The 23,599-nt window shown below is 45.5% G+C and overlaps 1 protein-coding gene across 6 annotated transcripts in view; it reads right to left on the bottom strand.

Annotated features, from left to right (window-relative positions):
- The window catches only part of mast2 (microtubule associated serine/threonine kinase 2), a 594,513-nt gene that overhangs the window by 34,805 nt on the left and 536,109 nt on the right, over nt 1-23,599 (bottom strand). For all 6 annotated transcript variants that reach the window (XM_072510836.1, XM_072510837.1, XM_072510838.1 and 3 more), the window contains 6 exons: nt 17,370-17,508; nt 14,671-14,803; nt 4,103-4,268; nt 2,019-2,120; nt 1,046-1,168; nt 391-500 (listed from right to left, as the gene is read on the bottom strand). In XM_072510836.1, coding sequence (XP_072366937.1) covers nt 391-500; nt 1,046-1,168; nt 2,019-2,120; nt 4,103-4,268; nt 14,671-14,803; nt 17,370-17,508 — 773 coding nt within the window. The remainder of the gene's footprint in view (nt 1-390; nt 501-1,045; nt 1,169-2,018; nt 2,121-4,102; nt 4,269-14,670; nt 14,804-17,369; nt 17,509-23,599) is intronic.

Here is a 23,599-nt window from a genome sequence, read left to right as displayed (position 1 = left end):
TGTTTGTTACAAGAGGGAGCTCCACTCGCTGGTGCCCCTCATTGTAGCGAGAGACTGGGACACCATTTTCAAAAGTGTGGCTGGAGGATTTAGCCCAGGATCTTTCCGTAGTGGATTAGATTATGTGCTGATGCCCTGAAACAGGAATTGAACTTAATTGAAATATTAGGAACAGGGTAAAGACTAGTTAAGTGTTTCTTTCTGAATGGTACAGGTTTCACCTACCAGGTTCTGACCAAAACCATTAATTTCTCTCTTTGAAAACATATTTGGTTACCACGTGGATTAGTTATGGTGTTTCAAATGAACTTCTTGAATTTTATGACTGCAAACCCTGAAAAGGGACTCAGTAGTATCTCTAACGTTCAACGATCTAGACATCGTTCTTACCTTGCTGAATCTCGGTGAACATGATGAAAACTGTTTAATTTCTACACGGTCATCCTCATTAGTGTCATCTTCCTCATCAGAATCAAGATGGTGGTACCTATCAGATCGAGCTAGGACAACAAAGATATCAGTGTTAAAAATGAGTATGAATTCAGCAATTTAATATTGCGACATTTGTACAATTTTAAACAGAAAAGATTGGCATAATTATATTTTATTAAAAATTAAATCTCAATAGATTGTCGTGCACTGGGATCGAACAAAGCTGTTCAACCCAAGGCCCTGGGCCCACATACAGACAGGTTTATGGCAAACTGGCTTTGAAGACAGGGTAACAACAACAACTTTCACATATACTGATATTTTAACCTCAAGCAGTTCCCAAGAAAAATCACATAGGACTTGGGACTTGGAAGCGTTGGCCGGGATTTTCTGGTCCTGCCCATTGTGGGAATTGTCGGAAGCCAGGTGGAAAATTTGAGGGACGAGCAAATTACCTGTTGATTTCTTGCAGGGGAGGGTGGAATTTCCTGTCCCGTGGCAGAAATTAACTCGGTTTCACCCTCCACAGATGCTGCCAAACCAGCTGAATTTTTTCCAGCACATCCTGTTTTAATTTTTAACCTCAACCCACCGTTTTCAAAACTCTACTTACTGTCAAAGTAACTGGTGTCATCTTCTGATTCAAGCTGTGGAATGAATTCAGCCTTCTGACGAAGCAGACTGTTCCAGTCGAGATCTGTGAAAAACCGATGTTGCTTAACTTCATAGACACTGCCTATGGAGAATAAAGCATAGTTCTGTGTTGATTCAAGCCCACTACTTTTGATCTTGCATAAAAGGGCAAAGCTAGGCAATTTCATCACCCTACAATCCTCCCTCACAAACCACAAGCAAAAGCTTTTCTGGGGAAAATAGTTGATTTATTATTCCCATTCCTGTACTGAAAAATACAATAAGCTGGAAAATGCACACAGAGTTTAATTGTTCTCAGTGTACAAAAAATAAGGTCACTATACACTGCAGAGCAGAACTGCCTGATAGCTAGTCAATTGTTTTGCAGGTAAAAGTGTGATATTGAGATTTCAAAACAAGCTTGTAAAGAATATTAGAAATTGGGATAAAGGGTGCAGAGGATAGAAAGATGGAGAGAAAGTAGCAATTAAAATGCACACACAGAAGATTTTAATAATATCAACTTTTACCCATGACTATAATACATGGTTTAAGGGCAGCATGGTAGCACAGTGGTTAGCACAGTTGCTTCACAGCTCCACGGTCCCAGGTTTGATTCCCGGCTTGGGTCACTGTCTGTGCAGAGTCTGCACATTCTCCCAGTGTCTGCGTGGGCTTACTCCGGGTGCTCTGGTTTCCTCCCACAGTCCAAAGATGTGCAGGTTAGGTGGATTGGCCACGCTGAATTGCCCTTGGTGTCCAAAAAGGTTAGGTGGGGTTACTGGGTTGCGGAGATGGGATGGAGGTGTGGGGTGCTCTTTCCAAGGGTCGGTGCAGACTCGAAGGGCCTAATGGCCTCCTTCTGCACTGTAAATTCTATGTCTTTGTAAGTTCCAAAAATGTTAAGGTTTCAATTCAGTAACTTCCGTAAGCATGTCTAGCATTGATCATACCTGCGCCTAATCGTTCCAATGGATTTTGCCTAAGAAGCTTTGAGATTAGGTCCTCTGCATCATGTGGTAATGCATCATCTCCATCCGGCCAAGCTATCTCATCTGAGCAATGAAACAAAAAAATTCCAATGAAGATTTTATATGAATCTTAATAAATACTTCCATATTTGGAAAGCCTAATTTAAACAATTCAAAATTAGTTTCAAAATCAAATATTATACAATTGTACAGCACAAGTGGTCACATGCCGATCACTCCTGTGCCAATTCTCTGAATTAGTCAATTGATCCGATTATCTTGTTCTTTTCCAATGTATGCTTTAAATTTATTATTTTTCATCTATATATCCACTTCCCTTTCAAAGGCTATTATTAATACGTTTCTACTACATTTTTGCTAGAGCATTCTAGGTACATGTCACTTCTGCGTAAAAATAACCTCTTAACATCACCTTGTGTTCTTCTTGTCCAAGTTTAAATTCATGCTCCTCTAGTTATTGACATATGGCCAGCAGATTGATATGCCCTATTTACATTATTGAAATCTATCATTTTAAACTGAGCCCAGTTTACGCAGTAATCGCTTGATGCAGGAAAAAAACTATGGGTTCATCTGGTCCACTCACCCACAGTATTCCCTCAATACTTTGAATTCCAGTTATTGACAGGTGAATTCCAGTTATTGACAGGAATATCTTCAGTTACTTCGTGAAACTCATTTAGGTTTATTGTTCCACGAGCCTTACTGGTAACCTGTTCTACAGCCTTTTAGTTAAAAAAAAGTGTTCCTCCCGACTTTCCTGTCTCCCTTTGGTGTCCTCTAATTTGTAAATATGATACCTAGTACACGCACACTGCACATCGCAGAAAAACGGATTGGGATCTTGTGGTGGCGAGGCCCCTTTGATGGGTGATTCTTCGCGGGCCACATGGCCGGGCCGGAGCAGTTGGAGTGCGAACACGCAAACCCAGGGCTGGAGGGTGGCAGTTGTTAGGAGTGGACATGTGCGGTTGTGCTATTAAAACCCTTAGTGTATACAGTTCTTCTTCATCAATAAATCCTTCAGTTCATTACTTGCAACATCGAATTGCCTCGAGTTATTACAGGTCCAATTTGTTCCGGCCTTTCAAAACTCTAAATGCTTCAGTCATATCCTCTCTCAGTCTTCTCTTTTCCAGAGACATAAAACCTAATATAGTCAATCTTCCGTCATGCATCATTCCTTGAAGCTCTGGCCCTTTTCCGCACTGTCTGTAAATAACTGATTCAAATAGGGAGGCCAAAACTAGCCACTGAATTTTTCTGTCAGCGGTGGAGCAGCTATGCACTTAACTGTCCGCAAAGATCTGGTAACCTCCAGTGTGGATTTTTCCTCCCTCGCTGGAGTTTAAATCTGGCACCAAGTCAACAGTGCTAGTAGCAATAATGCCTGCAAGCAGGGTAAGCAGCCAATCATGCAAAAGAATGATCAGCGACAACACTAATTATCATAATTTTCAATTTAAATTTTCAGATAATGAAATTAATGATTGTGATCGGATTAAGATGTAAGCTAAAATATAAACAAAGCTGAAAAGCAATTAAAATTGTGGAATTTTGTTTTTAAATTACAACAGGGAAATTTAGCTTGACACAAAAATAACACTAGCTTTTCAGTGCTGGTGAGAGTGTTGAGCAGTAATTATGAACAGTTTAAAAACTCAGTTACATCTCATTCAACAAAGTGCAACATTTCAAGGGTTTTACAGCGAGGCTAACAGCGTTAAAGGTTCTGATTTCTTAGGGACTGCACCCTGGGAGAACCTGAACAGCACACCCTCTTGGACAGCATAGAATCACTGACAGCTATTTCTAGGTTTCGGTGTTATTCTGTACACATGTGGAATCCCGAAGTTGCTGGCAGTTTTAGTGGAGTAATGATGGTGAATGCGGACAGCTTCAGTGTCATCACCGCAAAATGCAGATGAACCTTTGGGACTCAGAACAATACAGCATTAGAGGATTTATTTGCGGCTTCTCTCCAAAGTTTCTCACACATCATAATTGGGGTGAAGGCAAGACCAAAATTCAAAAACATAACTTACCACTTATCACTTGTCCAAACAGTTCCTCTGGAGTATCTCCGAAAAAAGGAACACATCCAACCAGAAATTCATACAGGATTATACCCATGGCCCACCAATCCACTGGCTTCCCATAACCCTGCCGCAATATTACTTCAGGAGCAATGTATTCTGGAGTTCCACATACCTTTGACAGGAGAAAGAAAGCTGTTTTCACAAAGTTTGCTTTTCTGTACCTTTAAACCCCCATTATAAATCTATGTTTCGACAAAATGCCTTCTAGTTTAGCAAACATCAATATGGTGAAATTAATGGTATATTCAATCTAACGTGGATTTCTATTCAGATATACCCAGAAAATGAAAGCAGCTCAACAAACTGCCTGTTTTTTAAAAAAAAAACATCGAACACATCACAAAAAACTAATTCAGTGTAGAAGGTAAAGATAATGTTGCCGTAGTTCCCAGAAGACCATAGGCCATTTTAGGGGGGAGAGCTGACTGGTGATGAGGGGCAAGGTTGAGAAGGCGAGGCCTTCATGAAAAACCTCTGCCAGTATGGGAATTGAACCCGGGCTGTTGGCCTCACTCTGCATCACAAACCAGCTGCCCAGCTAACTGAGCTAAACTGGTCCCCATCCATTCAATTGAACTAGAGGCTGATTCTGCAACATTCCATGTGATAATTAATAATTATGCTACAGGGATCTTAATTAAGCAGAGCACTTAACAATAGTCTAGCACTTAATAATCCAGCCCACTGCCCCATGCCCTCCCCACACTACAGTATAAATCTCATCCTATTTCCAGTTCTCTCTAGCTTTGACAAGAGTCATCTAGACCCGAAACTCTGTTAGCCCTGTTCTCTCTCTCCACAGATGCTGTAAACCGTTGAAACTTTCAAGCATTTTATGCTTTATTTCAGATTCCAGCATCAGTGGTAATTTGCTTTTCTCTTAACAACAGTCACCTGACTAGACAGAATTATGGATGCGTGATAATTTTCCAAGATGACAAGTCCACCTAAAACTCAAAAAGAAATCACCTGAAAACCAATCAACTAAAACATGTCGCAACATCAAAGTTCCAAGCTGAAAGTTTCAAGCAACACGGTACTGCCCACATCAAATTGGGACAATTTCTTGATGTTTGGTAGTGGGCTAGAGATCTGGGGAGATGGAGGAATATTGAAGATTTGGCATTCAACCTCTGCTAGGTAGGTCAGCACGCCAGGCAACAACGACACCACCCTTGTCAGCAGGTTTGATGACAATATTTGGGGTGGACCTGAGAGAATGGAATGTTGCCAGTTCAGAGGAAGAGGGGCAGCACGGTAGCACAGTGCCTAGCACAGTTGCTTCACAGCTCCAGAGTCCCAGGTTCGATTCCCGGCTTGGGTCAGTCTGTGCAGAGTCTGCACGTTCTCCCCAAGTCTACATGGGTTTCCTCCAGGTGCTCCGGTTTCCTCCCATAATCCAAAGATGTGCAAGTTAGGTGGATTGGCCGTGCTAAATTGCCCTTAGTGTCTAAAAGCGTTGGGTGGGGGTTACTGGGTTATGGTGATAGGGTGGAGGTGTGGGCTTGGGTAGGGTGCTCTTTCAAGGCCAGTTCAGACTCGATGGATCGAATGGCCTCCTTCTACACTGTAAATTCTATGATTCTAGGTTAAAGTGAGTGAGGGAAGCACATCAATTGAGACAGCCAATGCCAAGCCAGCATTTCTCAATGAAAGAGCTAGAGAGGGCAAGAAGCCAAAAGTAAGGTTTCAGGTGCAGCGATTATATTAGAAATGGGCAAGAGAGTCCAATGTTCCTGTTCTAATGAAGGGTCGATCTGAAACGTTAACTCTATTTCTCTCCACAGATGCTCAGTATTTTCAGCATTTTAGGGATGGCATGTTGGCGCAGTGGTTAGCACTGCTGCCTCACGGCACTGAGGTCCCGATCCCGACCCCGGGTTACTGTCCTTGTGGAGTTTTCACATTCTCTGCCCGTTTGCGTGGGTCTCACCCCCACAACCCAAAGATGTGCAGGGCAGGTGAATTGGTCTCTTTAAATTGCCCCTTAATTGGAAAATAAAGAATTGGGTACTTTAAATTAATAGAATGAAATGTATTTTCACATTTTCTGTTGTTATTTCAGACTTCCAGCATCTGCAGTATTTTGCTTTTGTGTTGGAACAATTACCATAAAACCATAAGATGTAGGAGCAGAATTAGGCCATTCGGCCCATTGAGTCTGCTCCACCATTCAATCATGGTTGGTATGTTTCTCATCCCCATTCTCCTGTCTTCTCCCCATAACCCCTTATCCCCTTATTAATCAATAACCTATCTATCTCGGTCTTAAAGACACTCAGTAACTTGGTCTCCACAGCTTTCCGCAGCACAGTGTTCCACAGATTTACCACCTTCTAGCTGAAGAAATTTCTCCTCATCTCCGTTTTAAAGGATCGCCCTTCAGTCAGAGGCTGCGTTCTGAGTTTCTAGTCTCTCCTAATAATAATAATAATCACTTATTGTCACAAGTAGGCTTCAACGAAGTTACTGTGAAAAACGTCTAGTCGCCACATTCCGGCGTCTGTTCGGGGAGGCCGGTACAGGAATTGAACCCGCGCTGCTGACCTTGTTCTGCATTACAAGCCAGCTGTTTAGCCCACTGTGCTAAACCAGCCCAGTGGAAACATCTAGTGGAAACATCTTCTCCACATTCATTCTATCTAGGCCTCCCAGCATTCTGCAAGTTTCAATGAGATCCCTCCTCCCTCATCTTTCTAAACTCCTTTTTGATTGCTCAGTTGACATACCTTTAATGCAAGGCCATTGATGTAGCATAGTACATTTGCACAGAGATTGGAAATAAAGAAATGGCTTGTCCAGAGGGCCCCATTGGAATGCCCACACCTCTGAAAGCCAAGTGATTATATTATCAGGTTCAAATCAAAGAGCCTGCAAACCATCAGGCTTATCAAATTTAAAATGGCCACTTAAAAAAGATGCAAGTGCCAGCATCTGGGGAATTGCTTTCAAGAAATGCGTAAGGGTGGGTGGGGTCAGTGAAAGAGAAAAAGAAAAGAAATGGTTAGACATGACTAAAATATCAGACTTATTTATTCCATAAACTGTTGGTAATATTTCTGTGCCTGGAAGGGTAAAACCTATAGTTAGATTCATGCTGGACTAAGGTGTTTGTATGTTTAGGGATTAGTTGTGTTCCAACAATGTTTCTATTGTGCTTAGAGAGGGCTACTATGTGAAGAATAAATAAAAGCGATAAGCATGTGGATGTTGCTTACCTACTGGAGCCTTGTCAAGTAGAGACGTTTTAAAGTTTTAGATTAGCTAATTTGATAGCAGTTGAAGAAAGATAATGAGAGAGGAGGCTGCTCTCCCATCTCTGCTAGAAGCAGTTGGTTTGGAAGGCTAAAGAAGGAACATCTCTCTCAGCTTTGCTAGAAATAAAGCCATACCATGGAGTAATAGTTACAAAAACCAATGTGGAGATCTGAAGAGCAGCTAGTTAAGGAAACTAGAGAAATGTTTCCAAGAAGTCTGAGGTTAAAGGTACTAGAACAGAGCACTGTTCAGTAAAGACAGACAAAACTGCAAACAGCTGAGACACCAAAAAGATGTATGAAGTGATTTTCAGGTGAGTGAGACTTTACTACAGCCTGGAACACATGAGCTTAAATAACTATGGAAATCGATGACTGTATCTTGGAGTTTGAGTAAAAGAAGCGAAGACAAAGGAAACCTAAAAGGGGATGGTGTAAAATCCTGGTTGGATTCACTGTTCAAATGGAGCGGACGCTTGGGTTAAAGGAATCATTTGTAAAAGCTGGACTAGATTTCGGAATGCAAACCGTTAAGGGAAAGCATTATTAGGAGAGGAGGTTTTAAAGTGTGTTTTTGGGAGTGCAGTTTGGAAATTCTCATGTGATCATAATCTGGGGGATTCTGAAGAGAAATCTACAGGCACTAGCTTGGGTTCAGAGCAGAGTGTGTGTATTTCACCACAATCAACTAGTGTGCTTAAAAGGGACTGTGTGTTAATGAGACCATTGTAGTTAAAAATGTATTTTTGTGAACTTCCGGGTGCGGCTATGCAGAGCTAGGTCGCATATTCGGTAGCTCCCGCTTGGAACGGACTTTTGGGCTCTTTTACAGGATCCCCACGGCATTTGTTTGACATTTCCCGGTGTGGCAAGAAGACTGCAACATTCCCCTAACAGTGTCCCCCAGGAATGTTATGTCTTTTGGCTACCAGACCCGGCAGAAACAGTAAAAGATTTGGCTGCAACAGGATAAACAGGGCCTCTTCCAGCATGCAGGCGGGGGAAGGGCTGTAAGCTGACCTGAGGGCCTTTATCAAAGGCGAATTCTAGCAGCAGAGGGAACAACTGTGAAAAGATCTCACCAAGGCCACTGAAGAAGCGGGGACGAGGCTTCCGGTGGTGGCCATGGAGTAGGAGGTCGCGCATTCGGCAGCTCCCGTCTGGAATGGGCTCTTAGACCTTTTTCAGGAGTTTCCACAGACATTTTGGGGCAGATTGGTGAAGCGAACACTGCCAAAAGGATTCCCTCTCGAGACTTCCGGTTGCGGCTATGCGGAGCTAAGTCGCACATTCGGCGGCTCCTGCAAAAACGGACTTTTGGGCTCTTTTCAGGGCCCCCAAGGGGAACTTTTTCAACGTTTCCCGGTGTGGGAAGGAGTTAATAATAGCTCCCCATCAGTATATGGCTTTAACTAGGAGCGGGATGACAAAAAAAGGTGGTGGTGGACCAGAAGAAGGGAGGGAAGAAGGACAAAATGGCGGCGGGCGAAGACCAGGCAGCGTGGAGGCAGTGGGCGGAGGAGCAACAGGAGGGTATCCAGCGCTGCCTCAGAGAGATTAAAACGGACCTGCTAGAGCCGATGAAGGCTTCTATTGATAAGCTGCTGGAGACACAGACGGCCCAGGGGGTGGCGATCCGAGAGGCTCAACAAAAGATCTCTGACAATGAGGACGAGATCTTAGTCCTGGCGATAAAGGTGGAGGCGCCCGAGGCGCTCCACAAGAAATGGCAGGAGAGGTTCGAGGAGATGGAGAATCGGTCGAGGCGGAAGAATCTGCAGATTCTGGGCCTCCCGGAGGGGCTGGAGTGGCCGGACGTGGGGGCCTATGTTAAACTCGCTGATGGGAGCGGGATCCTTCCAGGGCCCCTGGAGCTGGAAGGGGCCCATAGAGTGTTGGAGAGGAGGCCCAAGGCTAACGAGCCTCCGCGGGCGGTGCTGGTGCGGTTCCATCGGTTCATCGATCGGGAGTGTGTGATCAGGTGGGCCGAGAAGGAGAGGAGCAGCAGGTGGGAGAACGGGAGGTTCGGATATATCAGGCATGGAGTGCGGAGGTGGTGAAGAGGAGGGCCGGGTACAATCGAGCGAAGGCGGTGCTGCACAGGAAGGGGGTGAAGTTTGGCATGTTGCAGCCGGCGCGACTGTGGGTTACCTACAAGGACCGGCACCATTATTTTAAGTCTCCGGAGGAGGCGTGGGCCTTTGTTCAGGCCGAGAAGCTGGACACAGACTGAGGGTCGGGATGGGCGATTGAGGACTGCGGTGGATATGTTATGCCTATTTTTGGTTCCGGGGGGGGGGGGGGCGCCTTTGCATTGTTTTGGGTTTCTTTTTCTCTGTGTTTTTCTCTTTCGGGTTGGGGAGGGTGGATGGGGCGGGTTGGGCACTGTTTTGGTTGGTGGCGGGGCCTGGTAGGTGGAGAGCGCGGGATTTTTTTCCCGCGCCGAAGACTGGGGGGGGGCGGGACCGGGGCGGGGAAGCGAGGATTGTTTCCCGCGCTTAGAACGGAGGGGGAGAGCCTGTGAATGGGGAGCGGGAGAGGAGGGTGTGCCACACAATGGGAGGAGTCGAAGGGGAGGCGGGAGTGGCCGGGGCCAGCTGACTTGCAGAAGTGCAATGGGGGGAGTAAACCAGCTAGGATGGGTCCTAGCCGGGGGGGGGTGGGGGGGGGGGGGTGGATCGAGTTGCTGCTGCTAAGATCAAGGAGGAGCTGGAGCGAGTGGGTTGGGTCGAGACGGGGGTATGCCGCTGTGGGGAACGGGCCGGGTGTGGGGTGCGGGCGCGTGGCTGGCCGAGGAGGGGTCATGGCTAGTCGGTGGGGGAGGGGGGTGGGTAGCCCCCTGATCCGGCTGATAACCTGGAATGTAAGGGGACTGAATGGGCCGGTTAAGCGGGCCCGCGTGTTCGCGCACCTGAAGGGGCTCAAGGCGGATGTGGTTATGCCCCAGGAGACACACCTGAAGGTGGCAGACCAGGTAAGACTGAGGAAAGGGTGGGTAGGTCAGGTGTTTCACTCGGGGCTAGATGCCAAAAATCGAGGGGTGGCGATCTTGGTGGGAAAGAAGGTGTTATTCGAGGCGTCGAGCATTGTGGCAGATAATGGCGGTAGGTACATAATGGTAAGTGGTAAGTTGCAGGGAGAGAGGGTGGTACTGGTCAATGTGTATGCTCCGAACTGGGACGATGCGGGTTTCATGCAGGCGGGGAAGGCACCGGGGCCGGACGGTTTCCCGGTCGAGTTCTATAAAAAATATATGGACCTGTTGGGCCCGCTGTTAGTTAGGACCTTCAATGAGGCAAGGGAGGGGGGGGGCTTTATCCCCGACGATGTCCCAGGCACTGATTTCCTTGATCCTGAAGCGGGACAAGGATCCCCTGCAATGTGGGTCTTACAGACCGATTTCCTTGCTAAATGTAGATGCCAAGGTGCTGGCGAAGGTCTTAGCCACGAGGATTGAGGATTGTGTGCCGCAGATCATCCATGAAGACCAGACGGGGTTTGTGAAGGGGGACAGTTGAACGCGAATGTGCGGAGGCTTTTGAACGTTATCATGATGCCGGCGAGGGAGGGGGAGGCGGAGATAGTGGTGGCGATGGACGCTGAGAAAGCCTTCGATAGGATAGAGTGGGGGTACCTGCGGGAGGTGCTGAAGAGGTTCGGGTTTGGGGAGGGGTTTATCAGGTGGGTTAGGCTGTTGTACGAGGTCCCGATGGCGAGTGTGGCCACAAATAGGAGGAGGTCCGAGTACTTTCGGTTGCACCGAGGGACGAGACAGGGGTGTCCCCTGTCCCCCCTGCTCTTCGCACTGGCGATTGAACCCCTGGCTATGGCACTGAGAGAGTCGAGGAACTGGAGGGGGTTGGTGCGGGGTGGGGAGGAGCATAGGGTGTCGCTTTATGTGGACGACCTGCTGCTGTCTGTGGCGGACCCGGTGGGAGGAATGCCAGAGGTAATGAGGATCCTTAGGGAATTTGGGGACTTTTCGGGGTACAAGCTCAATATGGGGAAGAGCGAGCTGTTCGTAGTTCAGCCAGGGTACCAGGAGAGGGGGATTGGCGAGCTCCCACTAAAAAGGGCGGAGAGGAGCTTCAGATATTTGGGGGTCCAGGTGGCCAGGAGCTGGGGGGCCCTGCATAGGCTTAACTTTACAAGGCTGGTGGAGCAAATGGAGGAGGAGTTCAAGAGGTGGGACGCGTTGCCGCTATCCCTGGCGGGTAGGGTGCAGTCAATCAAAATGACGGTGCTCCCAAGGTTTCTGTTCCTGTTCCAGTGCCTCCCCGTGTTTATCCCGAAGGCTTTTTTCAGGCGGGTTAACAGGAGTATAATGGGGTTTGTGTGGGCACGAGGGACTCCGAGGGTGAGAAGGGTGTTCCTGGAGCGGAGTAGAGATAGGGGGGGGGCTGGCGCTGCCCAACCTCTGTGGGTACTACTGGGCCGCCAATGCGACAATGGTGCGCAAGTAGGTGATGGAGGGGGAGGGGGCTGCATGGAAGAGGCTGGAGACGGCGTCCTATGTGGGTACGAGTCTGGGGGCGCTGGCAACGGCGCCACTGCCGCTCCCTTCAAGGAGGTATACCACGAGCCCGGTGGTGGTGGCAGCCCTCAAAATTTGGGGGCAGTGGAGGCGGCATAGGGGGGGGAAGTTAGGGCCTCGGCGTGGACCCCATTACGGGGGAACCACCGGTTCGCCCCAGGAAGAACAGGTGGAAGGTTTTCGGGGTGGCACAGGGCAGGGATATGAAAGTTGGGGGACCTGTTTGTGGACGGGAAGTTCGCGAGCTTGGGTGAGCTGGAGGAGAAGTACGGGCTCCCCCCCGGGGAACACCTTCAGGTGCTTACAGGTAAGGGCGTTTGCCAGACGGCAGGTGGTGGAATTCCCACGGCTACTGCCACACACAGTACAGGACAGGGTGCTCTCGGGGGGGTGGGTGGGAGTGGGGAAGATCTCGGAAACTTACCAGGTGATGCAGGAGGAGGAGGAGGCCTCGGTGTTGGAGTTGAAAGTTAAGTGGGAGGAGGAGTTGGGAAAGGAGATCGAAGAGGGGACGTGGGCAGATGCCCTAGGGAGGGTGAACTCTTCCTCTTCGTGCACGAGGCTCAGCCTCATACAGTTTAAGGTGCTGCACAGGGCACACATGACCGGGACAAGGATGAGCAGGTTCTTTGGGGGTGAGGACAGGTGTGTTAGGTGCTCAGGGAGCCCAGCAAATCACACCCTTATGTTCTGGGCATGCCCAGTGCTGGAGGAATTTTGGAAGGGCATAGCGAGGACGGTGTCGAGGGTGGTAGGATCCAGGGTCAAACCGGGCTGGGGGCTCGCAATATTTGGGGTGGCAGAGGAGCCGGGAGTGCAGGAGGCGAAAGAGGCTGGAATTCTGGCCTTTGCGTCCCTGGTAACCGGGCGAAGGATTCTCCTTCAGTGGAAAGATACGAGGCCCCCAAGCGTGGAATCCTGGATCAGTGATATGGCAGGGTTCATTAAATTGGAGAGGGTGAAATGTGCCTTGAGAGGGTCGGTACAAGGGTTCTTTAGGCGGTGGCAACCGTTCTTAGACTTTCTGGCAGAATGATAGACATTGGTCAATGGCAGCAGCAGCTCGGGGGGTGGGGGGGTGGTTTACTTTATTTTTGTTTATGTTATTAACACTGGAAGGGTCTGAGGGGGTGTATACACCTGTTGTCTTAAGACAGGGTGTTAATGTTAATTTGTTATTTAGGTACAGGGGGGGGGTTTGGGGGGTTGCTTTTTTAGATTGTGTTTTGTACTTAACCCTGTTGGGTTCTTTTTCTTTCTCATTTTGTTATTGATATTTTATGAAAACCTTTAATAAAAATTATTTTTTTTAAAAAAAATGTACTTTTGTAATCCGTGTTAAACCTAAAACCTGTGTATTTGTTACGCGAGGGTGGGAGTAAAGCAATATTGCATTATGATCCAACTTTTCCATGTTTAATAAATGTTTTTTTAATTGTTATTGTAACTAATTAGCGGTCCTGCGACTCTGTTCTTCCACGTTTTAGTAAAAAAATTAGAGTTACGGTCTTTTGAGCCAGGGTTTACATTCTGGGATTTTCTCATCCTGTTATAACGTTAACTGAGATCGTAACACTGTGCAAATTATAAAGTGTCAATACCGTTACATAACTGAAACAGGAACAGTTTAATAGGAATCAGCTTTAGATTTCCAGTATAAGTTAGTTTTGTAATATTTTATTAAGAAATTACTACTAAGCAGTCAGTGGACCAATTCAACAACTAGCGGATATTAATCCCTTTCTATAGAGGGAACTAATCTGCTAACAGTTTCAAACAGTTCCAATTTTTTGCTGATTAAAACATTAAAAAATGGGTGATACTGTGCATTACAATACATTTCTTTCACTCTAGAATAGGTATTCAAATTCAGCCCAACTGGAAAGATCACAGTCTCCTTTTTGTGTCTTGACACAAATTATAAATCTTACGAACAGACAATCGTAACCTACATTATTATAGCAAGACATCATAACAGCTGGAATGTAAAGTGAAAATAAAACATACTGATGCAGCAGACAGCAGTTTTTCCAAGGTAAGTATGAAGGCAATTTATTTTTCATGAAGCAATTATCCCTGAACTTGGTGCTCTCCCCAGAAAAACATTCATTCTTTAGGGCTTAAGTGAGGCAAATAATTTATGCAAAATTATGACGTTTGTCAGATTTATTTCATTTAAGCACTTATGGTCATTGGAGGTGTAACCTTGCCTTGATTTGGAGACAGCTCTTAGAGGGCAGTGCAGTGCAGTTCTCCAAAGAGTTATATTTTCTTGTCCCTCATGCCATTCTGTTCAGTAACACGGTAATAAAGAAAGGAGCAAATCGCATACCAAATCTTATCTTATTCTTTAGGGACTACAGTATTTCTGTACCAACATTTAAGAGTTGCCTTATTCCACAGATAATACCATGAAAGAATGCCCAGTGTTCTTATCTATCCAGCTACACAATAGAAGCAGCTGAAAAGTGCACTTAATTTCAAGGGCAAAGTGTAAAAAAAAATGTAAATAACATTCAGGATTGGATTTTTATAAATGCCATTTATCACTTAATTACCAACTCCAATGATTTCTGATAGAAGTCTCAGGAGAGATAACAAAGTAAGGCAGAGTATATTGTGGTTAGTTAGAGTCGCAACCAAATGGAGGCCATAACAATAATTCCACAACAAGAGATATCGGCACTCAAAATGTTTAGTAGAAGATCATTGGGGGTTATCACCTGCTTGTCAAGAAACTCTCTTGCGTCTTTTTCGATGTGTCCTTCATATAGATTAGTAGTGAGGCTCATCAGACCAATCTTTGAAAGTCCAAAATCTGTCAGCTTTATGTGACCCATTGAAGTAATGAGCAAACTGTAAGAGGAAATAACTCGATCAATATTAAAGGTTCTATGAGGTAATGCAATATTGCCAATTCTGTTTCTAATTCAAACAGGCCAGAACTTTCTATCAGTTAACAGATTTCTTCAGTTTAAGTAATGATTCCAAATTGTCAAAACTGTCAAATTGTCAATGTGCTAATAGACTTAGAATCATATAAATCAATAAAGCTTCAATGCAAGTAGATTAAAGTAAAGACAGTAATCTAATCTGAATGTTTAGAAAATAGTTAAAATGCTTTGAGGCCAACGTTCGAAACATCTGTGATTCCATGTGAATGTTAAATTAATGTAATTGAAATGATCAGTGCGTTATCCAGCATTACATATTTAAATTGGCAATTTTAAAACTCAAAACATATTTTCAAAATTTATAAATAATATGCTCATTTGGGGCATTAGGATGACGTTTCTTTACCTAAATTATCTGACCACAGTAACTTGTATAATCTTTGTACAAGATAAAATACAGCAGCTGTGTCTTTGTAAAATTGCTTTTGGATGTTATGTTAAATATTGGTTCTTTCTGGTTACCCATAAACAGTGTGTGCCATTTTAGTGATCATGTTATACAAGGGTACAAGATACAAGTATAAAGACAAAAGTGAATGTAACATATAATCATCCAGATCATTTTTATTGAATGAGCTGATATTGAATGGACCACTTTCATCATCTAATGTGTGAGAGAGGAAACAATCCAGACTGTCTTGAAATTTACCAATTTCATGTCCATGATCACTTGGTTCAGTATTTCAAAGAAAGCTGCACAAATTTAAGTTGCTGAGCTAAGGAATGGGAGGTAGCATTAAACACACCATGGAAGAAGCTCATGCACATTGGTAGAGGAATCTTGTATATTATACATGGGTGCTCAGTAATGAAAGTAGGAAGGCTTTGGACAGAATTTACCAGCTATTCACTGGAACTTACCAGTGTCGACAAGGTTAATTAACAGCAAGACATTTGTTTAATTATAAACTGAAACAAGCTTTTAGATCCGGTTTACATCATTGATCGGACCACATTTAAAACAGGTAAGTCTTGTTGAGAATAGGATAGAGGCTAACAGCAGAGCTGTTGAGAGAAGAGGCTAGGACCTGTTCTTTCGGGATGTGGAGTAAGATAATCCAACAGGAACACTTAAAAAGAGAGGGGAGAAGCTTGGAGCAGCAGCTGATGGGAATGGAAAAAGCTCTATGTGGAGAAGATGGAAGGAGATGGTGCAGCACTTTTGACAAGAACCCTAAACATTACCTATGGGAGAAGGGGGAGGGTAAAGAAAAGGGAGAAGCCTGCAGCAGCACATATTTGAAGAAACTAGGATCAGCATCTTGGATGGAAGGAGATAAGGGGGAAAAGCTGAGGGTGGTACTTCATGAGGGGAGTTTGAGGAGAGGGAAGGGAGTCTGACAGTTAAGGTAGCTTTTTATGAAGCTTTGCACAGTGCCATTAATTTTCCAAGCATTTTTTTTACTGATAGTTTTAGGTTCCTCCAACCCTTTAGCCCCTCGAGTTTCTGCTATTATTGGTAGTTTTTCTTGTTTTCCCATTATTAATTCCCCAGTCTCCACCTCTAAGGGACCAATGTTTACTTCAGCTGCTCTTTTCCTTTTCATCTGCTTTTATCTCGTCAATTTTATATTTTTTGCTAGTTTACTCTCGCATTCAAATTTTTCCCTCTTTGTTATTATCTTAAATTACTCATTGTTGGGGAATGGATTGTGGAATGCAGAGATTCAAAGGATTCAAAAGAAAACTATCTCAACCTCAACAAAAATGACTTGCTCAGGAAGAGTTTGAGATAAGAGGCAACACAAACAGCCAGTTCTTATTTTACAAGGCAACAACAAGATTAAGTTGGCAGGCAATTGAACTAAGGTGACTTTGATACATTCAGAAAGAGACATACATAATGTTTCCCTTGGGATGGGAAACTATTGACACCGGAGATAGATTGACTATTCTCAATGGATCTAAGAATGCTCATAGAGGTTCTTAACATTATAAAGGAACTGACGGGCGAATAGGGAAAGACTATTTTCTCTGATCGGGTTGTCAGCAACAAGTAGTCATCAAGTTAAAAGTGGCACAAAACCAATGAGGAATTAGTGGGGTTAGGAATTTATTTCTGCAATCAGTTGTTGGAGTGTGGAATGCTTTGCCAAAAGGGGTGGCTGAGGCAGAGATCACTGCAACTTTTAATGGAAAATTGGAAAAAGATACAGGGTTAATTGGAAAAAGATGCAGGCTTATGGAGAGAAAACAGTGTAATGGGAATAGTTTTGGATCAGTTCGGCAAAGAAACAGCATGGACACATAGCATTGAATGGTTAGTCTCCTTCTGTGCTGTAAACTTCAATGGTGAGAATGTGATAATTCAACTGAGAACTCCAAAAAGTCAGTACATGTACTTGGGGTTGTCATGTGCTTGTTTAGTATCTTGCTAATTTGTAGGTTTAGTCATGTGAGCAACAGCCTAAAACTTAAGCACTTCAAATCCAAGTTATTCGTCTGGTAGTGAGTGGATGAGTTCATACTTGTCTGGCTTGAGGTCTCGGTGAACAATTCCATAATTGTGTAGGTACTCCAATGCCAGTACAGTCTCTGCAAAATACATTCTGGCCATTTCAACTGGTAAAGCACCAATATTCTTCAATAAAGTTGCACAGTCACCACCTATTGTACAAAAAAGGACACTTATAGGAATGCTTTGCTACTTATTCTTGATAGAAATTGGAATTTGAAAATATACCTTTTAACAAAGAACATTAACATGATCAAACTTTATATATCGACATGTTTTAAGGTACTGTTTCAAAAACAATGTGAACACTGTAACAGAAGTCATGTTAACCTTTCCAACCTAGGGTCCAGGAAGTTGAATCTTTAGCTTCCATGCCTCATTCTTAACCATTTCTACCAAACCTTTAACTTCTATGATCATCACCAAGTCAGCGGTTCCACTGATATTAGTACCACAGTAGCTGAGATCAGGAATTGTAGCGAAGAAGGTTTGGTTGAGCACTTTAGTTATTGTACTCCAAGATGGAATATCAAGTGAGATCAGGCTCTTTGCAGATGACTGCCGAGTCTATAGAACCACTACTGAAGCAGATGAGGTTGGCCTCATTAAATGGGCCAATGTATGGGAAATGAAATTCAACAGAAACAACTACAGCATCAAGCAAATCAGCAATAATCAAATGTCTATCATTTAAAAACAATTTAGAGTACCCAATTTTTTTTCTCCCAATTAAGGGGCAATTTAGTGTAGCCAATCCACCTAACCTGAATATCTTTCGGTTGTGGGGGTGAAACCCATGCAGAAAGGGGGAGAATGCGCAAACTCCATACAGACAGTGACCCAGAGCCGGGATCAAACCCGGGTCTCAAATGTCTATCATTACTCAACTACACAACGCATTATTCCCCCTTGAAGCTAACGACTTTGCCGTTACTTAAGAATCCATATTCAAAATAATGTAAAGTGGAACCTATCCAAATTGCCTAGGTTAATGAAATGGAACTTCCATCAGTTTTAACTACAGTAAAGGAAATGCTGCACCAAACGCTAATTAGGCCACTGGAGTGCGGTACAGCCGTTAGGGACCCATTTACTGCGATAAATATTACCCTCCTTGAGAAAGTTCAACATCAGGCAGTTCATTTCATTACAAACAATTACTTGCGAGATACTAGTGTCTCCCAGTTGCTCAGCTTGTTGGGTTAGCAGTCTCCAGAACTGAAGAAAGGTGTACAGTTTGACATGCCTCTATTTACTTTTGAATGGATAAATAAATATTTCTAAGCAGTACATCAAGCCCAAAGGTGACCACGTACAAAGAGTTCATAACCAACAGCTAAAACTGTATGCAGCCCAGCATGCTTCCTTTGTTACCTTTTCCTCCCCACAAGAACAATCAAGGACTGTTTCAATCTTCCACAGACCTTAATCCCTATGACCCCCTATGGATCAATTTAAGGAAATTCAGTTGAGCTTCATTAATTGTGACCATTGACTGTCCTCACTTTGTACCTCGTCAAAATTCCCTAGTGGAAGACTATAGAGGAAAACCTTGCCATGTACCAAATGCTAAATGATCTTACTGGCTAGCACTGTGGTTTATTCTCTACCAACTGGCCCATCAGTTCAGAGGTAAATTAGATACATAGTGAGAAAAATGTGTTTTGAATACACATTCTACTAAGCTAGTGAGCCTTATCACCAGTTTGATAATCACCTTTCATCAAGTCCAATGCGACTTAATGATGTAGCACTACAACTAAATATACTTAAATATTTAAAGTGATATTCTACACTTGTAAGAAAATATTTGATACTATATGGGCATTTCATTTCAAGATACAAGTTCAAACAAAGACATCAATCCAGAGAAGTTGTAGAGATGTAGACAGATTTATGAAAAATTCAAAATCATGAGCATTTAAAGGCATTCAGTGGAGCCACTGCCCACAATATCAGGTAATATCCCTTTTAACATGCCTTCCTCAATTATATCAGTTTGCATTCAGATCTGTTTGAATCAGTTCAAGTTGATCTTTGCCACGATTTAGTTATTTTATTTATAAACTTGCAACTCAGTGGAGACAGTAAGGAGAAAAAAACCTTCTTATTCTGACACATGCATTTCTTTTCAGCTATCATGAGCTAACAATATGAAAACGCAAGTAGTAAGTAGTTTGAAATCAGATGTGTGCAGTCAGAGATCATGTTGGAAATAACTTTGGGCTTTGTTGCACAGAACATACATCATTCAGGATGAGATGTTACACAAGAATAAGCTTGGTGATGAATGTGATCCATTTTCATAGGAAGTCTTACAAACAGGTTTGTTTCGAATCACTAGCTTTCGGGGCACTGCTCCTTCCTCAGGTGAATCTGTGATTCGAAACAAACCTGTTGGACTTTAACCTGATGTTGTAAGACTTCTTACTGTGCTCACCCCAGTCCAACGCCAGCATCTCCACATCATCCATTTTCATGAGCAGCGTGGAGAGCTCACAGTAATAAGGGGTAAATAAACATTTCACCCAACTAAAAGGACCACCCTCATTTTTGCATCGAAAAGGCAGAATCGTCTGCACGTATAACATTTTCAGACATCAGGACTATTTCCAGGTCCCAACACCACTGATCAATGGTGGGTTAGGTGGAGAGATCATCCAAGAGGTGGTCAATTAGCAGACCACCTCCATTCTGCCCTATTAAGCTTGGCGGGCAGGACTTCCGGGTGCGGCGATGACCAGCTGAGTCGCACGTTTCGGCAGCTCCCTGTGAAACGGACTTTTGGGCTCTTGATAGGAGCCCCAACGGCAATTTTGACGGCTAAAAACACTGTGCGGTAAACCAGAAGGGAATCCCCCCTGGATACGGATGGAAAAAGGAGGAGAGAGTGGCCAGATTGCAGTGGATCCTTTAGAACAGTGGCAAGGAAGGCAAGCAAAAACCAAGATGGCGTCGGAAGGTGGCAGTTTAACATGGGGCCCTGAACAACAAGAGTTCTTGAAATGCTGCGTGGAAGAGATCAAAAAGGAAATGAAGAAAGAGCTGTTGGCCCCGATACTACAGGCGATCGAAGGGCTAAAGGAGGAACAAAAGACCCAGGAGTGGGAGCTTCGGGTCGTGAAGGCAAAGGCAGCCGAGAATGAGGACGATATACAGGGCCTGGTGGTGAAGACGGAGACGCAGGAGGCACATCAGAAACGATGTGTGGAAAGGTTGGAGGCACTGGAAAACAACGCAAGGAGGAACAACCTGAGGATTCTTGGTCTTCCTGAAGGTGTGGAGGGAGCGGACGTCGGGGCATATGTGAGCATGATGCTGCACTCGTTAATGGGAGCGGAGGCCCCGGCGGGTCCGTTGGAGGTGGAGGGAGCATACCGAGTGATGGCGCGAGGACCGAGAGCAGGAGAAATTCCCAGAGCCATAGTGGTGAGATTCCTCCGTTTTAAGGATAGAGAAATGGTCCTTAGATGGGCGAAGAAAACTCGGAGCAGTAAATGGGAGAACGCGGTGATCCGCGTTTATCAAGACTGGAGTGCGGAGGTGGCGAGAAGGAGGGCGAGCTTTAATCGGGCCAAGGCGGTGCTTCATAAAAAGAAGATAAAATTTGGAATGCTGCAACCGGCAAGACTGTGGGTCACATATCGAGGGAGGCACCACTACTTTGAGACGGCGGATGAAGCGTGGACTTTTATTGTGGAAGAAAAACTGGAATGAGCGGGTGATTAAAAAGAACGTTCGAACAAAGTGGTGGGGCGAATGTGGGGGGCAAAGAGGGGTTTTATGTACTAATCCTGCGATGTGGTAACTTTTCTCTCTCCCACAGGTGGTGATGGGGGGAGGAGGGGAGGTGGAGGAGATGGGGCGTTGGCCATTGGGGGCGGGGCCAAGGGAGAAGCGCGGGCTTGGTTCCCGCGCTATGATAATCATGGCGGGAATAGAGAAGCAGGAAGGAGGGGGCGTCGCACGGTGCGAGCCGAGGTCACGGGGGGAAGCTGAGGTCAGACAGAGTTTGCTGACTTCTGGGAGCAACATGGGGGGAGTAATTACGCTAGCGGGGGATCTAGCGGGGGGGGGGAGGTGGGAGGGGGGAATTACTGGGTTGCTGCTGCTGGGGAGAGGGGGGAGCTGGTATGGGAGAGGATGGGCGGGGGGGCACCGCCTGGGGGAGATACAGCTGCGTGGGAACCGGGTGAGGAGCTGGAAAAAGGTGATGGCTAATCGACAAGGGGGGGGGGTAGGAAGCCCCCCAACTCGGCTGATCACGTGGAACGTGAGAGGGCTGAACGGGCCGATAAAGAGGGCACGGGTACTCGCACACCTTAAGAAACTTAAGGCAGATGTGGTTATGTTACAGGAAACGCACCTGAAACTGATAGACCAGGTTAGGCTACGCAAAGGATGGGTGGGGCAGGTGTTCCATTCGGGGCTAGATGCGAAAAACAGGGGGGTGGCTATATTAGTGGGGAAGCGGGTAATGTTCGAGGCAAAGACTATAGTGGCGGATAACGGGGGCAGATACGTGATGGTGAGTGGCAAACTACAGGGGGAGACGGTGGTTTTGGTAAACGTATATGCCCCGAACTGGGATGATGCCAATTTTATGAGGCGGATGCTAGGACGCATTCCGGACCTAGAGATGGGAAAGCTGATAATGGGGGGAGATTTTAATACGGTGTTGGAACCAGGGCTGGATAGGTCGAAGTCCAGGACTGAAAGGAGGCCGGCAGCAGCCAAGGTACTTAAAGATTTTATGGAGCAGATGGGAGGTGTAGACCCGTGGAGATTTAGCAGACCTAGGAGTAAGGAGTTCTCGTTTTTCTCCTATGTCCATAAAATCTACTCGCGAATAGACTTTTTTGTGCTGGGTAGGGCATTGATCCCGAAGGTGAGGGGAACGGAGTATACGGCTATAGCCATTTCGGATCACGCTCCACACTGGGTGGACTTGGAGATAGGGGAGGAAACAGGAGGGCGCCCACCCTGGAGAATGGACATGGGACTAATGGCAGATGAGGGGGTGTGTCTAAGTGTGAGGGGGTGCATTGAAAAGTACTTGGAACTCAATGATAATGGGGAGGTCCAGGTGGGAGTGGTCTGGGAGGCGTTGAAGGCGGTGGTTAGAGGGGAGCTGATATCAATAAGGGCACATATAGGGAAGCAGGAGAGTAAGGAACGGGAGCGGTTGCTGCAAGAACTTTTGAGGGTGGACAGACAATATGCGGAAGCACCGGAGGAGGGACTGTACAGGGAAAGGCAAAGGCTACATGTAGAATTTGACTTGCTGACTACAGGCACTGCAGAGGCACAATGGAGGAAGGCACAGGGTGTACAGTACGAATATGGGGAGAAGGCGAGCAGGTTGCTGGCACACCAATTGAGCAAAAGGGGAGCAGCGAGGGAAATAGGGGGAGTGAGGGATGAGGAAGGAGAGATGGAGCGGGGAGCGGAGAGAGTGAATGGAGTGTTCAAGACATTTTATAAAAAATTATATGAAGCTCAACCCCCGGATGAGAGGGAGAGAATGATGGGCTTCTTGGATCGGCTGGAATTTCCCAAGGTGGAAGAGCAGGAAAGGGTGGGACTGGGAGCACAGATCGAGGTAGAAGAAGTGGTGAAAGGAATTAGGAGCATGCAGGCGGGAAAGGCCCCGGGACCGGATGGATTCCCAGTCGATTTCTATAGAAAATATGTGGACTTGCTCGCCCCGGTACTGACGAGGACCTTTAATGAGGCAAAGGAAAGGGGACAACTGCCCCCGACTATGTCTGAAGCAACGATATCGCTTCTCTTAAAGAAGGAAAAGGACCCGCTACAATGCGGGTCCTTTCGACCTATTTCCCTCCTAAATGTAGATGCCAAGGTCCTGGCCAAGGTAATGGCAATGAGAATAGAGGAATGTGTCCCGGGGGTGGTCCACGAGGACCAAACTGGGTTTGTGAAGGGGAGACAGCTGAACACAAATATACGGAGGTTGTTAGGGGTAATGATAATGGCTCCACCAGAGGGAGAAACGGAGATAGTAGTGGCGATGGATGCCGAGAAAGCATTTGATAGAGTGGAGTGGGATTATTTGTGGGAGGTGTTGAGGAGATTTGGTTTTGGAGAGGGGTATGTTAGATGGGTGCAGCTGTTGTATAGGGCCCCAGTGGCGAGCGTGGTCACGAATGGACGGGGATCTGCATATTTTCGGCTCCATAGAGGGACAAGGCAGGGATGCCCTCTGTCCCCATTATTGTTTGC

This window comes from Scyliorhinus torazame, chromosome 7 (genome assembly GCF_047496885.1).
Source record: "Scyliorhinus torazame isolate Kashiwa2021f chromosome 7, sScyTor2.1, whole genome shotgun sequence".
NCBI lineage: Eukaryota > Metazoa > Chordata > Chondrichthyes > Carcharhiniformes > Scyliorhinidae > Scyliorhinus > Scyliorhinus torazame.
This window is presented reverse-complemented; position numbering and strand designations above follow the sequence as displayed.